This window comes from Macrosteles quadrilineatus, unplaced genomic scaffold (genome assembly GCF_028750875.1).
Source record: "Macrosteles quadrilineatus isolate MER2022 unplaced genomic scaffold, UCM_ALF_1.0 Scaffold_1__1_contigs__length_201487025, whole genome shotgun sequence".
Classification (NCBI taxonomy): domain Eukaryota; kingdom Metazoa; phylum Arthropoda; class Insecta; order Hemiptera; family Cicadellidae; genus Macrosteles; species Macrosteles quadrilineatus.
This window is the reverse complement of record NW_026542594.1, coordinates 10,022,439-10,038,250: the sequence shown is the minus strand read 5'-3', so window position 1 is coordinate 10,038,250 and position 15,812 is coordinate 10,022,439. Positions and strand designations below refer to the sequence as shown.

The following is a 15,812-nucleotide window of genomic DNA, read 5'->3' as shown; positions in this document are numbered from 1 at the left end:
TTGTTCTTCTTTCGGGTGGTTTTTTAGAATCGAGTACTGTATAATTTTACGTAAATTGATTGATATTAGAACTTCATTTAGTATAATTAACCACCTTATGTAAGATTTATATGATTTTAACAATGTTTTATAGCATTAAACGCAAATATATTAACATTTAGGGTAATTTTTAGGGTAACTCAAAGTAGATTTAGGGTAATTTAGGGTAATTTTAGCCCGCCTTTAGGGTAAAATCGCAACAACGCGGTGGCAACACTGCTTCATCTTCATCTTAATCTTCCTTCCTTCAGTCTTCGTCTTCGAGTTCACGGCCGTCAGAACAGAACGAGAACATACACCGGGAGCCGGGATAATCAGGAGGATAAGTTATTAGTAACTTTTATAGTAGGCTTAATATAATATGGATTCGCTAAGTGGTTTAGGATCGTTATCCAGTGCACAGAAAGATGAGTTAATGGAACAAGTTAAACTACAAATTGCTGTAGCAAATGCTCAGGAGTTGTTAACAGTGAGTGTGATCAAACCTAACCTAAAATAGGCCTAAGCCTATAGATGCCTATAGCCTCTAGCATGATTATTGCACAAACCAGTCACTAGGCCTATGCCAGTAAGAACCATAAGTTACATTGTTTCTATGCAACTATAAGTTCCTATTAGCTGTCTTGGTAGCATAAAGACACTTTTTTTTTAGGGAGAGGTGGGAAAATGCATTTATGCACACAGGTGGCTAGCCTGTAGTGTGGGACTCCAACGGGCTTAAGACCCAGAGACTACCCACTAAAAACCTCCTCTACTCTTCGGATACTAGCCTGGGAACACTTGTCGCACTTCATCAGAACTAGGCCGAGTTTGCCTACGCCCGAGGGGCTTACGCCGTGTCTAGCTGTTTATTTCTTATCAAATCTAGACTATGTTCCGATCTAGATCGTTCTTTTTAGCTTGAAGGACATTCCGGACAAAGTGCGACCAGCAGTCCCAGTTGTCCTCACCCTTCAGCAAGGTCTCACAGATCGATTCAATCGACAGCACCCCAAGATGTTGAATGGCCTCCTGGCGAAGCATATCCCATTGTGGGCAGCGGAAAAAAGTGTGTTCCGCGTCGTCGGGAATGCATGGGCAGTAAATGCAGTCAGGTGAATTCGTTTTGGCCATCAAGTGCAGGTACGACTGAAAATAGCCGTGACCTGACAAGAACTGCGTGAGGTAATAGTCAACCTCACCGTGCCGCCGTTCCACCCACGGTTGGACCTGCCTGATGAGTCTGGCAGTCCAACGTCCTCGAGTCTCCCTTTCCCAGCTTTCTTGCCACATCTGAAAAGTGCGGGAGCGCTTTTCTGTTCTTGCAGCGTCCTTTCCGATGTAGCCTTGTCTCTGGTAGATTGCCTTCATCTCCACTGCCAAGAGTTTGACTGGGATAACTCCAGCGATCACCAAAACGGCCGGTTCGGACACCGTACGGTACGCGGAAGCGACCCTGAGTGCCGCCTGACGCTGCACTCGTGCGAGCCTCAACCTATACGCCTCCTTGTTTAGCGCGTCTGCCCACACCTCAGAGCCGTAGAGAAGCACGGACTGGACTGCAGACATTAGTAGTCTTCTACGGCTGGACCGGGGACCACCGACATTGGCCATAAGCCTACTAAGAGCAGCGACACTCCTAGCAGCCTTGTCCACCGTACGGAAGATCTGGTCCCTCCAGCTCAACTTGTTGTCCACCATGACACCAAGGTACTTGGCGGTTCGCGTGGTTTGGACAACTACGTTCCCAACTCGTAGCGGAACGATGGTTTCAATACGTTTTTTCGTGAGGATGACGATCTCTGTCTTGCTCAGAGCGAGTGTCAGACCATGATCAGTCATCCAGGCGTTTACAAAGCGCATGACTTGGTTCAGTTCCAGTTGGGCTAGCTCAACGTTGCGTGCAGCAATGAGGGCTGCGACGTCATCGGCATACCCAACTAAAACGGTCTCCTCTGGCATCTCAGATCTCAGAAGGCTGTCGTAGGCAGCGTTCCACAAATCTGGGCCGAGTATCGAACCTTGCGCGGCACCGGAAGTAACATCCATCGTCCGTGAACCATCTTTAGTTTCGTAATTAAGAGTTCTGCAGCGCAGGTAGTCCTCGATCAGCCTCAACAGATATGCTGGTACGCGGAAGCTGTTCCTCAACGCGCTCAACATATCGACCCATCTCTCCGAGTTAAAAGCATTCTTGACATCTAGCGTAACAAGAAGCACGATACGGCGAGAGTAATGATTGAAGCTCTCGGCACGCTCTACCGCTCTGTGTACCTCGGATATCGCGTCGATTGTTGACCGACCCTTTCTGAAGCCGTACTGACGAGGAGACAAATCTCCGGCAGCTTCCACGGCAGACGTCAGGCGGCAGCGGATCAGTTTCTCGAAGAGTTTTCCGGCCACATCCAACATACAGAGGGGTCTGTAAGACGACGGCATATTCGGGTCACCTTTCCCCTTGCTGATTAGCACAAGCCTAGCCCTTTTCCAAGGAGTTGAGAAAACCCCTTCGCACAGGCATGTGTTGTGCATTCTCAGCAGTAAGAGGGGGTTAACTGAGAATACCTTCTTGAGAGCCTCACTGGGAATACCATCAGGACCAGGTGCTTTTCTATTTTTCAGGGAGAGGACAGATGATTCCAGCTCTTTAATGCTAAAGAGTGGAATGTCCCCTACCTCACCATAGTCGAAAAAAGGCCGCCGAGGATGAGACGGAAAAAGGGCGGTGACGATCCTGTCCATGGTGGTGTCCTCCATGACGGAAGGTGGTGATCGGGCGCCGAGTTTCTGGGTTACAACCTTGTAGCCCAGTCCCCAAGGATCAGAGTCAACATCTTCCTGAAGCCTCCTCCAACAGCTAACCTTGCTTTTGATGATAGCCCGACGAAGAGCTTTCCTCGCAGCCCTATAAGCCGCTGACTTAGCCTTGAAATCCGGGAATCTTCTGGCCCTCATAGCGGCACGTCTGGCTTTCAGACAAGCTTTCCGAAGGTTCGAGATCTCTAGTAAAAATGATATCTCATAGAAAATGATATCTATGCTACAGCCCCAGCATGTTAAACTATATTTTTATCAACTCTATGATTTATATAATAATAATTTTCAAATGTATTTAAATTGAAAATTGTTTTGTTATTTTTTATGCTATGGTTTCCGACTATAAACTTCACTTACATTTTTTTACCACTAAATGTGACCTAATGATGCCATATAATTATAGAATAATCAATATTCATAAAATAGAGTTCGTTGGGTGTCTAATCCAAGGATTTATAATGGTGTTTCCTACATTTTCCAATAGGTAAAAGAAAATGATGAATTTTGAGCACGCTCTAGCGTCAGTTTGGAACATCGTAGAAATAAAGTTATTATACGTATATTGTAGGGAATTTAGTGTACTTTAATTTAGTAAATGACAGATATTGCAAAAAAATACTCCGTTTGTGAGTTATACGCAAAAAAGTAAAATAAGTACAGTATTTTATTAGTTTTTTGCGATTTCCTAAGTTAGCTCACCTCTGGCGAGGTGGCAAAGTTTAAAATCGGATTCAGCGCCAAAAAATACATAAGAAACCACTGAGAAAAAAACTTCGGGAATTTTTTCCTGAAAACATCATCTTTTTTCCTCATATGGTTGGACTAAAACTACAAAAATATAAGTGACAGCCTACAAGATGGTAAGGAGCAAAACAAGTTAAAAATATGACAGTTAAATAAAGTCTTCCCCAATAACAGTATAAATTGTAACAAAGATAAAGTTATAAATTAAAAAAAAATATGTGGTGGTATAGACTTTGTAATGAAAGACAAAAGGAATGGACTACATAATCATTTTTCTAATCCTTCGCTTGAATGAGGCAACACCATCCAGGAAGAAGTCAGCACAATCAGACACACCGTTTCCTGGCTGTTGCATGCGCGCCACAGACCCTTGCCTCGTAGTTTGTGCGGTGATGCAGTCTCACAAAGAGGTCTCTTGAGCGGGTGCACGAAAGGAGTTTTGAGCTATATCTGACATAGAATTTCAGGACAGTCAATGGTACTATTTAGTATTTTACGAAGAAATGTCAGATCATCGATAGTCCTACGATCCTCCAGAGGCTGCAGGCCAAGCTCCCCAGATAGGTCTTCAACTGGAACCCGGTGATATTGGATCCCACTTCTTCACTTTAGATACAAGAAAATTAAAGAAAAGGAAGAGAACAGAAGGAGCTCAAAATGAAGACATAGGTTTAAGCATTGACTAAGGAAACAAAAGCAGACAGCCAACGGTCGTTGCGCTTGACTTAGTTCATGATGCGGATATCAGGCAGTGCCACTGTCGATGATGCGAAAGATCTTCTTTACCGACGCGAGTACGGCGAACGGTGTTCCCCTACTATATTACTTACATTTTTAGAATGAAATTTACATATTTATTATCTGCAAACGTTACAAAACACGGCAGTCTAAAAATCGTAAACATTTAATTTGTATACATTTTACATGGTTATACAAGACATGAAAATAAGTACATGAAATTCTAGTGAATTCATGAAGACATAGACGTAAATGAGCGTGAAATTAGGTTTTATATTAAGGATAGAACAAAATTATTTTTGAAATAAATGTAGATAAAAGGCTATTTTAATACCCTAAAACAAAAAATGTTTCCTCCTATTAACTGGGATAAAATGTCTAATTCCACTTAGTAAAAAGCAAGCGTGCCCTAGCAATGTAAAATTACGGTTTTAATCATTATACTGTAGTTTGCAATTGTGGCTGTTGTTGTATTGGTAATTAGGCCTAAAGCTTTGTTCGATAACTCAACACCTGACATTTGTTTAACTCATGATTTTTTTATTTATTTACTCAATAAACTCATGTTAGTTTCGAAACTATATGTTAGGTATTCCTTTGAACACAAAATACAAGAACCATACTGTTGAGTTTATTTTCAAAGATTTAATTGAATATGTTTGTAAATAAATGACTCTAAATCTGAGAAAAATATATATATCTAATAATATTTGACAAAATAACAAAAAGTGTGACAGTTATAAAGGGTGCGCCAAAAATACCTGACGGTTTTTGTTTTGTGATAAGTCAGTTGTTATACAAGCTAGAGACCTCGTTGTTGTAGTGAACGATTGCTTACGTTATGCCGTTTTTAGGTTATGTTTGGTGAAACATCACTTCGTCGAAAGAAAGTTACTGTCTAGTGTGGTGTGGCACGGTTTGGAGTCATCGGACCATATGTTTTTGAGGATGAAAGTGAGAACACCCCCTATCACTGTAAACTCGGAACGTTATGTGGAAATACTGAGGGGGTTTTGGTTCCGCAACTATGAATGTTAGGAGAGATACCATGACCAACACATGGTTTCAACAGGACGGCACAACTTGTCATACAACCAATTATTCAATGACAGTTTTGCGTGAACTCTTTCCCGGTAAAGTGATCTCTTGGTTTGGTGATGTGCTGTGGTCAGCTTGATCCCCAGACTTAATTTCGTGTGACAGTTGGCTATGGGAACACTTAAAAAGCAAAGTGGTTGTTTCGAAATTTCGAACTATCCCTGAACAAGCAGTGTATCTGGGAAGAGATTGTTTCTATTCATCAGGCGAAGGTGACTGCAAATTTGCAAAAAAAAAAAATTGAAAGCCTGCGTTTAGGAGAAGGACATCACCTAAGTGATATAATTTTGCATAAGTGAAAATGGCATAGTAGTGTGTACAATATAACATTATTTAATATATAAAATTGTATTTCCTTCTTGAGTTATTTAGTATTAAAAACTGTCAGGTTATTTTGGCGCACCCTGTACCTCTTAAAAGAATGTTGACCAATAATACAAATATTTCAAGAAATTATTTATGAAAAAAAACTTTGTTAATTACACTATACATTAAAATTATAAAGTTATATGTGATGCTTCGTTTACATTGCGTAACCACTTCCAGTCGGAATGAATTTATTTTTTTGTATTGTGTGGATAGATGTAGTAATAATTACTGAGGTTTGCACCTAGCTGTTAAAATAATTCACTGTCGCGGGTTTATTTTAATTGGGTCAAAAATTGAAATTTAACTTTTCTTATGGATATTTGACATGGGGCTAATTCTATATATTAATAGACAAGCATATGCATTAAAAACCCTTTACCTCAGCTCCTGTGCATCACAGGGAAAATTTGCGTATACTGTTATAAAGAGATTTGCCTGTAGATGTACAGAATCCCTTTAGTATGTGTCTTTATAAATTAAAATAGGCTAAAAATGAGCACAAAGCATGAATTTAAATTTTAAAATAATTTAACATGGGCCTTATGGGTTACGTTGGAGAAAAAATGAAAACAAAATATAAACAGAAAATCAAAATGCTCATCTTATTAATCTTTTATAATGAATTTATTTAGACACTTTTAACAGTTTAAAATGTTAACCGCTGATTGAAGTATGTCTTGTTTTACGTAAAGGGTTTAGAGAATGTAAAAGGAGTATTAGCATTGTATTAATAGACAAAATGGTCATGCGTTCGTAAAAAAATAATTTATCTGATTATCCTATACAAGTAAGATCTATTACTGAAATCTACACGAAATGGGATAAATTTTATGTTCCATGCAATTATGTTATAAATTGAACGGTTTTAACGAACACTCTTTACCGACTTCTGATTTTAAGCAAATTTGTTTGTAAACATCGAAAAAACTGTATCCAAACTCAACACTTTTATGATCAAAAACAGTCTCTCGGTTTTTAGGAACATGAAAAAAACCACGTGTTCCTAACTCCGGCGTAAACACAGCTAGATGAATAGCAAGATAGCGAGAATATATTTTTTTCTGCACAGTATCATAGACTAAGGAAATAAAAGTCTTTCCTTTTGTTTCCTTAGTCTACGGTATTAGAAAATATTCACTTTGAACTTGATTGTTGTTTTTTATTATTACGTTATTATTGTTGTTTTTGCTTTTTTTTATCATGGATAGAGGACAAAGCAATATTAATAATTTACAATTAACATTTGCTTTGGGCTACGCCCCATGGACTTCGAAAGTTTCAATTGTACATTTTGGAAGAATATATAGTCAAATATATCAATTGAAGTCAGGTGTAAATACTTTTACCTACGACCGTTTTTTTTAAGTAACCATTTTAGTTCAGTTCTTAGAATTTAAAAGTTTCACTCAACAGCTGTTTACTTTCATAACAGTATAGTCTTATTTAATAACAGCATAGTTTTTCTCATAACAACACGGGTAATGGACCAATGAGGTTCAAGGATTGAGAGAAAAGAAGTAACATTGTAATGCTTCGCAGCTGATCAGCTGATCAGTTGACAATTTTAGTTGTTGATCCGACTTGTTTCTGTTCATACTCGCTTTTCTTAATCTAAGTTGGTGGATGTTAAAAGGAAGGTAGATTAAACCTATTTTAAAAATGTCAGTTAGTGAAAGTGAAGTTGACGAGATGGAAATGAGAGCACATACTGTTTGTGCTAATCTTTTGCCACCGAAATCGAAACAAAAGTATGAAATTACATACCAATTATTTATTAAATGGACGAAACAAAATAAGGTTAAAATAATTGATGGAAATGTGCTTCTGGTTTATTTAGAAAACCTATTAACAACTTTTTCAACTAACTCGTTGTGGACCACATATTTGATGCTGAAATCTAACTGTAAATTAACTGTTTCAGTTATCCAAAAAATGCAATATTTCCCTAAATGTACCTGATACAGTATTTATGGTAAGACTACTGCTAGCAGAACCTACTCCCTGGAAAAAGTAACGTATTATTTAACGAAGTTTTACAAACACGCAATTACATGAAATCAGCTGATTATACATTAAGTCGTTGCATCACTTTCATTGGCTATGACAATAAACGAAAACATAACCTCTCTAAGAGGTTATGAGTAGTGATTGTTAGTAATTAAAAAACGGTCATAGGTAAATTAGTATACGCAACTCACGTTAATAGTCTTCACGACACTCGTAGAAGTTTTTAAGGCACGAGCCAAGGCTCATGCCTGAAATTTTCTACTCGTCTCGTGAAGACTAACTTAACGCAATCGTTGCGTAAACTAATATAATTGGACAATTTGACAATAGTTTAAATAAGGAGGGGATAGCTGTCGATAGGAAACAAATAAATTCAAACAGAATAAAAAAATCATCCTGTTTGTAAAATTTGCATCTCTATTTCCTAGTTGATGTTAAAAATATCTAATAATTCAATAGGTGAAGACAATCGTAAATTAGCCATTGCATACGCCTCTCGTTCTTAGTTTGAAATATTACATGCATTTATTCTCTCCACATATTTATAAATTAGTTTACATTTTTAGTGCGTTTAAAAAAGTGGTTTAAAAAAAAATTGTATTTATAAATTATTTATTTTAAAACCCTCGAGTGGGCGCTTGCGGAGTTTTCCTCCGCACTTGTAGTGTTTGTTAATATAAATACGCATAATGGGTGTCGGCAGTCGTGTCCAGCTCTACACTTCACGCACCTCATCCTGGGAATGTTCCTAAGCTATTTTTATCCCCGAATTCCTCATTTTGTTGTCAGCTGCAATTCAGTGACGTGGTGTCAGTTTGCGGAGGTTTACTCCGTGTGCGCCCAATCGCGTAAGTCCTTAGCGCAGAGTTTATTTCCTCATGCACTCTTGTCAAACTGTGTGTATATTTTTTTCAGGAATGGGGTGACAATACAGTGCCAGCTGTAGATACCGTTAGGTTGATTTATGGTCTATTGTTTCGCCCTGAGCCAGCGTTTAGGGAGGTTTCACTTTCTCTCCCTTGTCTTGGCTACAGAAGGCAAAGAAGTTGAGCGAATTTTTCTTTAGTGAATTAGAAGTTGGCAAATTCAACAATATAGATGGGATGAGTATTTTCAGAAATTGTTCCTTATGTACAGTAATTAACAAGCATCCATGAAAAACACATCACTAATTACTTCCGAAACACAACCTTTATTGACTGAGCTATGGCCTAATTCTTTTTTCTTTACTAAGCTGTTAACAATTTACTAAAATCTCACTCTTTAATTCCCTCTCCGTAGCAGCATACTTAAGTACCGGTATCTAATGTTATAAAAATAAGAAATAAATATGACATTTTAACGAAATAGTAAAAGTGAAAATACAATCAATTAATTTATAGTAAATTAAAAGCATATCTAAACCTCAATAGTGTAGCGTATGGTTGTAAATCTTATGAAATGACGCAGTTTTTAACATATCTGGCTACCTTCATATACAGGGTGTAGAAAAATGCAATAGACCAATGTTTTTAAAATGTTTATCAAACAGCTTAATTTTTTTCTTATAATGTATTTACAATGAGGGTTTTACTGTTGATCCTCCCTCGTTTTCTATTATTCGTATTCAATATTTAATGTAGAACGTATGAAAATGGCATTATCTACTCAAATCCTTTTAATTGAGAAAATGCTGTATTAAGATTAAAAACAAGGTTATTTTTTAAAAACTTAAAATAATTCTTTGGGAAGCCTAGTTTTAGACTTGGACCTCTTATATGCATCATCATACGTCATTTACTTTGTACTTACACAAAAAAACTTTTGTCACACTGAATACCAATAACTATGTATTTATGTCCATTAGCACGATAACTAAAGCAAAAATGATCCGATTTTGATGGAATTTGGTACAAACCTGTAAACCTACGTTTATTCGAAGGTTTTTTCCGAACTAGCATAATCGGACCATGGGAACGGGGGTTTATGGGGGGTTTTATGAAGTAAAAATCTATTTTTCCCATTTTCGACCCTAAATTCACAAAATTTCATAATCTCTCTCCAAACTATTTTGTAGAGCTTAAGAAAAGAAATAATTTTGTATATTGAAGCATTGTTCTATGCTCAACAGTTACGTTTTAAAACAAATTGTAAATTAAAAACTCCCATGTTATTCTTGTGGGAAATAAATCAAATTAGGCAATTTTGTTATTTAATCTAAGCTATCAAAATTTCCATAAAAAACACACCCCCCTAGCAGGAAACCTAAGTGCTCACATAAATTAATGTTTTTTAAATAGGAAATACATTGGACAATTTTTAGGGAATATTTTCGTAGTATATATACCAACCGTAATGTTTCCGTAAATATTAATATTTTCGTAAATTTACATATTAACTTACAATTATATAAATATATATTTTCTTAAGAACAGTTCACAACACTACAATAAATCGTGACAAATCCGTCAATGAAGGGAGCCGCCTCGGTAGGTGAATACACTTGATCGTGATGCGTACAGCCACGAGTGTTGGCGTCGCGCGTGCGTTAGTCACTTCCTTTGCGTTGGGAAGGTCGGTAACGTAGAGAGGACGCAATGGCAGAGCGTGGCAGACGACACGCGCCTGCACTCTGGTGAGCTTTCGGAGAATGACCGTTGGCTGTCTGCTTTGTTTCCCTTGTCTGTGGTTTAAGTTAGGCCTAAATTATGGTCTCAACACTAACGAGAATAGGCTTTACAAAGAACGACAGGACATTGTGATTCAAGAACATGACATAGGCCTAGGCCTAGACTTAATTTAGCCCAAAGACCTGGCCCCAATCTACCACACCAAGTTCTCATATAAAGACAGGTCTTAACTGCTGACTAAGAGAAAATTGTAGTAGATAAAATTATCTTCAAAAAATAATAATTTCTATATTACTATTTTGAAAGTTAAGAATAAAACCTTACATCATACTAGTAAACTAAATTAGTAGTATTATTAAAAAAAAAAATACCACATGATTTTAAGAGTTGGTTTTCATGTTGGTTGAAAAAAAAACTGAACTGAAACATGTATTTTTGTTCAATAGAGCCACGGTCTCCCCTTCCTATTAATTACTAAAATGCTCTTGTTATGGTACGTACCAGAGAAGGGAGAATGACGGCAGAACAGCGACTCAGTGCCGTGACTACGTCATGGCATACCGCTAAGATCCCCGTCGGGAAAAATTGGTTTGGCCATTTTAAAAATCAATAGGTACACCAATACCTCACTCGGCTTTCCCTCATTATTCCTTGGGCATACTTCAAAAATTTGTAATTATTCGCTAACAAAATCTTTATCGCAATTCACAACTGGCGGGATTTTCAATTGCAGCACTTTTTTCAAAACTCCACTGCATATTAGGCACAGAAGGCACGATGCTCTCTACCACGGCTGGTTGCGTACTGAGTGTGTAGAAAAATTCAGATGCCAAAATAGTGAATGCCCACTGCCGTGCAAGAGCAAAAGGTCTGTCACTTTCTGGATAGCCATTGTATATACATGCCTCAGGCTTGAAAAATTATCAAATATTTTATTATCAAACCAATTGTAAAGCCTTTGATAAATTTTTTTTTGTTTCTAAAGAAAAGCTTTTTTTTCAGAAAATGACAGAAAAATGTTTCAAAAAGTGTGTACAGCAGCCTGGAACATCCTTGAGTAATTCGGAACAGGTAAGATATTGTTAATAACATCAGCTATGTTTCTTTTAGTTAGGCTACCAAGATATTACCTATCAAAAATCAAACTTAATCCCACGAGTTTTTATTTTGTATCTAAAAAAATAAAATAAATAAGAGCTTTTCATCCTTAGTGTAATCTAACAAAAAAGTCAAATCCCACACTATAAAATTGCACGTTGCTAAATTTCCTGAAGAAACTTATACTAGATAGATACCACACAAACACAGCATAGGCCTACAGGGTATCCGAAAAGAATGCCGGGATTCTAAACAGTCATTGCTTGGGGAGGACTATTAAAGATAACGTAACAAAACAATCTGAACGTCGAATTGCAGCAAGGCCCCACTAGAAAAACAGGCCATGACGTCACACTAGTGGATGGATTTCATTGATAAATTCATTGCCATCACAATTCCCATATGTTTTAGGTAAATACCCCTGCCGCAGCAAACCTGCAGATTAAGCGAATTTCCATTTGCCTGACTGGATTTACACTAAAATGTCTCCTTAAAAATATCACATTTATTCCCTATTTAAATAACATTATTTTAACGAGTACTTAGGTTTTCCTGCAACAGGGAGGGTAAAAAGGTATTTTTTTTTTTGTAAAATGTAATAGTTTAGTATGAAATGAATGCATTTTCCAAATTTGATTAAAATATGTTCATAAACAAGCAAACTACAACAGTTTACTTATTCTCCACTAGTGTGCCCGTTCTACGCACGGGGATCTTATAGTAGTCAGTTGAAACCTTCTTATATTAAGAACAGCTGTTGGTTTGTTAGCATATTTTCAGATATGCTGGCAAAACTATTATATATACACCTTCGCAAATACAGTATCTGACAGTTTCAAGCCAAAACAAACGCTTCACAATTAAATGTCATATGTTAGTCCATTATGTTAAATCCAATGATTAAACTAAAAAAGCTTTATAGGCCTACTATGAGAAATAGATCTATGAGTCATAGCCCTAAGGTAGGCATAATATAGTTGAAAGTTACTTTCCACAATGGTTAAAAGTATTTAAAGTACTACCTCAACCTCACCATTTAACACTTTATTCGGGTTGACATTTTCATTATCATGCTCAACTTGTCCTTTTCGTGACACTAAGAAATAAGGACATTAATGCATTACCAACAGACATACACACAAAAATACAGAACTTAATTAGGGAATTTGTTACGTTTTAAGCATAACAAAGTACATATAAAATTAATATTTAAAATCTTTGTCAATGTCATCAAATTTTATCATAACAATTTATATTTGCTTGGACCGAAGATGACGCGAATTGCTGTCGAAATGACTGCTTACTATATGAAATGAAGTACTATAGATGACCACGAATTATTAATACATAAACGGCGTTAATCGTAAACAATTCACGATGGTTTGCTAAACAAATGTTTTACTTAAATGAGTTATCATTTTCTTAGCATAAACTAACATTTTGGAATCCAGACAGAAAAAGCAAAACTTATGCAGTTAAGACATCAATTAAACTGAATACGACTGTATAAATAAGGTGCAATACCAACGATAACTAATTTGTAAATTACAGTGATGTGTTGGTACGTAAAAATACGCCAACAGTCAGGTACGTTACAGTTCTTGGTACGTAAAAAATTCTTGCTGCTACCAATGGTTCTAAGGAAAAGAACCAGTACCAAAAACCAACGTTTACAGTTAGCAACTAAAGTACATTCGACCAATTAAATGCGTTAATCAAGTCCCAAGGTTATTGATTTTTTGGTTTTGAATTTTCTCGTGAAAAGTTATTGGCAATCAATGTTATTTCCCATTAATTGCTTTATTCGTAAACAACTTTTAATGTAGGCCTAAACTTATTGGTGTCGGTTTGAAAAAAAAAAAACAACCTTATACAAACAACTTTTTGTTATTTAATAGATTACGTAACTAAACAATGATTGGTATATCTATTAACATTAGAAAGAAATGTGACAAAAATCACACAATGCTGGGTTTTTGGACGTTTGTAATTTTATTTCTTAAGTATGGAGGCCGTGTATTCTAGGGAAAAGTACCGGTATCAAGGATCGTCGTCAAAAAGGTTGTTATGAATAATTGGGTAGGCGTAAGTACCCAAGAGATGGGCTATGGGCCTATTGGCTGTAGGGTCCAGCGATTGCATCACACGGTGAGTAGGAACAGAAAGTGACACATTGGAAAAGCGAGTTTAGCATCATCCGTAAACCTCTGTTAGAATCACCCACTGCAGTTGTTTACTTTACACTTTGCACAACCGCCATTGAAGCGCCGTCAATGAGTGGAACCTTGTTTGTAAGCTATTGGCGACGATCATTAATAAATAAAAGTTTCCCAGCCCTATACAACACTGATTCAAGGTCTTCTTTCTGGTTATCTAACCAGCAGCCTAAAAAATATATGTAACGTACCCATATAAGTTAGTTAGTTACAAAACGCTCAAACTAGCATTGTGACATTTATAATTCGGCTTATATTTCTCCAACAGATAATTCATGGTTGCAGAAGAATTTTATTGTGCTCTTACGTCTAATAACATCCAAACACAGAAACCTTGCATAAAATGGTACTTATCTTGACAAATTATTTGCAGTGGCCTATATTATGGACCATGGCCCACTTGGTTGGTAACATTATTGAAAATAACACGGCATTTTGGCTGTAAAAAATGGCCCAATGAGTAAATACTATTTAAGCAGGTACTGTCATGACAGAAAGGTCTTATCCTTTTAAACTAGGTCTGATCTACGATATGAACTGATGCGACGTGACGAAGGAAAAATCAAACTTACACTGTAACGGATATACCTCCCTTTGAAGTTAGTACGTGTCTTCCCAACAAACAGATATTTTTTTCAAATAAAGTCATAGATTAATCGGCATTACACTGATGAAAACACGGAAGTGTTTAACTACAAAAGATCCAACAATACAATTTTAATACTATTTAAAGGTTCTTATAAATGAAGAGATACCAGATAACATACAAAATAATAACTCCGATGGCGTACAATATGGGAAATATTTTATTCATTGAATGACAACCATATTTGGTAACTAACACAATTAATATCATTATTGTTTTTACACTTATTAATCTTTAAACAATGCTAAATGCTCAAAATATGTATAATTTCACTAAATTTAGTGCAGTTAGATGAATTAGCGTAAGCCTTGAAAGTAACCGTCGATTTTGATGGGTTTCACCTAGTTCTGTATATTTTAAGATGCTTTTATGGAAAATAAACTCATTTATTTGTAATTTATTCGTAACATTGATCAGTGGCTTTTGTTTCAGAAATGTGTAGCCATGTGCATGGACCGATACATGGACGCTTGGAACTCCGTCTCTAAAGCCTATAGTAATAGAATAGAAAGAGAAAGAGCTAGACAGTGATAACGCACTTTGAGTTTACTTGTAGTTTTGTGAAATTGTGTTACAAATCTTCATAGTGATTGTTCCACAAGAACTTGTGCATTTACAACTGGTTTTGTGTGATTTTGGCAGTCAGTATCTGCATCAGAAACCATTCTGACCATGGCAATACCTTCTTTACTTGAATCTAGTTATTTTGTTACTTGTTATTAAATTCATGTTAGAAGAAGCGTAAATATGTTATTTTTGTTTTTCCCAACATATTCATAACTTAGACATAGACATAGGCCTACTTTACTTGTACAAAACATTCAATACCTGTCATAACATTTAGGATAAGTGCATTGTCAAAATTAAATCCATACATAAAATTTTTAACAGTACATAAACTTAACTTATAATTAACACTTAAAATAAAAAAAATGTTTTAAATTGAAGTTCTGTAAAAATCTTCAATTGAGTAAAAACAAAAAGCCTTGTCAATAAGTTAATTATCTATTGTCTCTTTAAATTTGGTTTTGTTTCATGACTTGTAGCATGGTGGAAGCACATTGTACAATCTCAGCCCAGCATACAATGGAGATTTCTCATTTCGGGTTTCATACGTTTGGTTAAAATGTATAGTTTCTGGTAGCTTATTTTTTACTAAATGTATTTAACTTAATTATTCTAGTACATACAACCCCGTTAATGACTGAATTTTTAAATTTTGAAAACGTTTCTTACAAGAACTGTGTGGATGAGAGTTGGTGATAATGTGAATAATAAGTTTTTGTAACCTGAATATAGATTTTATACTCCGCATAAGCATGATAAACGACTTTAAGTGTCTCAATAGAAACACAGTTCCTTAAATGTATGAATAAAGATGATATCGACATAATTTTAGTTTGTAAATAATTCAAATGTGAATCCCATTTAACTGTGTCATCTTCATAAACC

General features: G+C 36.2%; 1 protein-coding gene across 1 annotated transcript; it reads left to right on the top strand.

Annotated features, from left to right (window-relative positions):
* The first annotated feature begins 297 nt into the window (after positions 1–297).
* Positions 298–15,106, top strand: LOC129005540 (mitochondrial import inner membrane translocase subunit Tim13-A). Its single transcript, XM_054434450.1, has 3 exons — positions 298–508; positions 11,403–11,471; positions 14,793–15,106. Exons 1-3 carry the CDS (start codon positions 401–403, stop codon positions 14,889–14,891), a joined length of 276 nt encoding a protein of 91 aa, XP_054290425.1. The 5' UTR covers positions 298–400; the 3' UTR covers positions 14,892–15,106.
* Positions 15,107–15,812: the final 706 nt, after the last annotated feature.

Excerpts from the sequence above, each read along its gene's own strand:
- LOC129005540 (XM_054434450.1), top strand. The coding sequence starts at position 401 with ATGGATTCGCTAAGTGGTTTAGGATCGTTATCCAGTGCACAGAAAGAT. Across the intron at positions 509-11,402 it reads ATGCTCAGGAGTTGTTAACA|AAAATGACAGAAAAATGTTT; the intron begins GTGAGTGTGATC and ends CTTTTTTTTCAG. Across the intron at positions 11,472-14,792 it reads CCTTGAGTAATTCGGAACAG|AAATGTGTAGCCATGTGCAT; the intron begins GTAAGATATTGT and ends CTTTTGTTTCAG.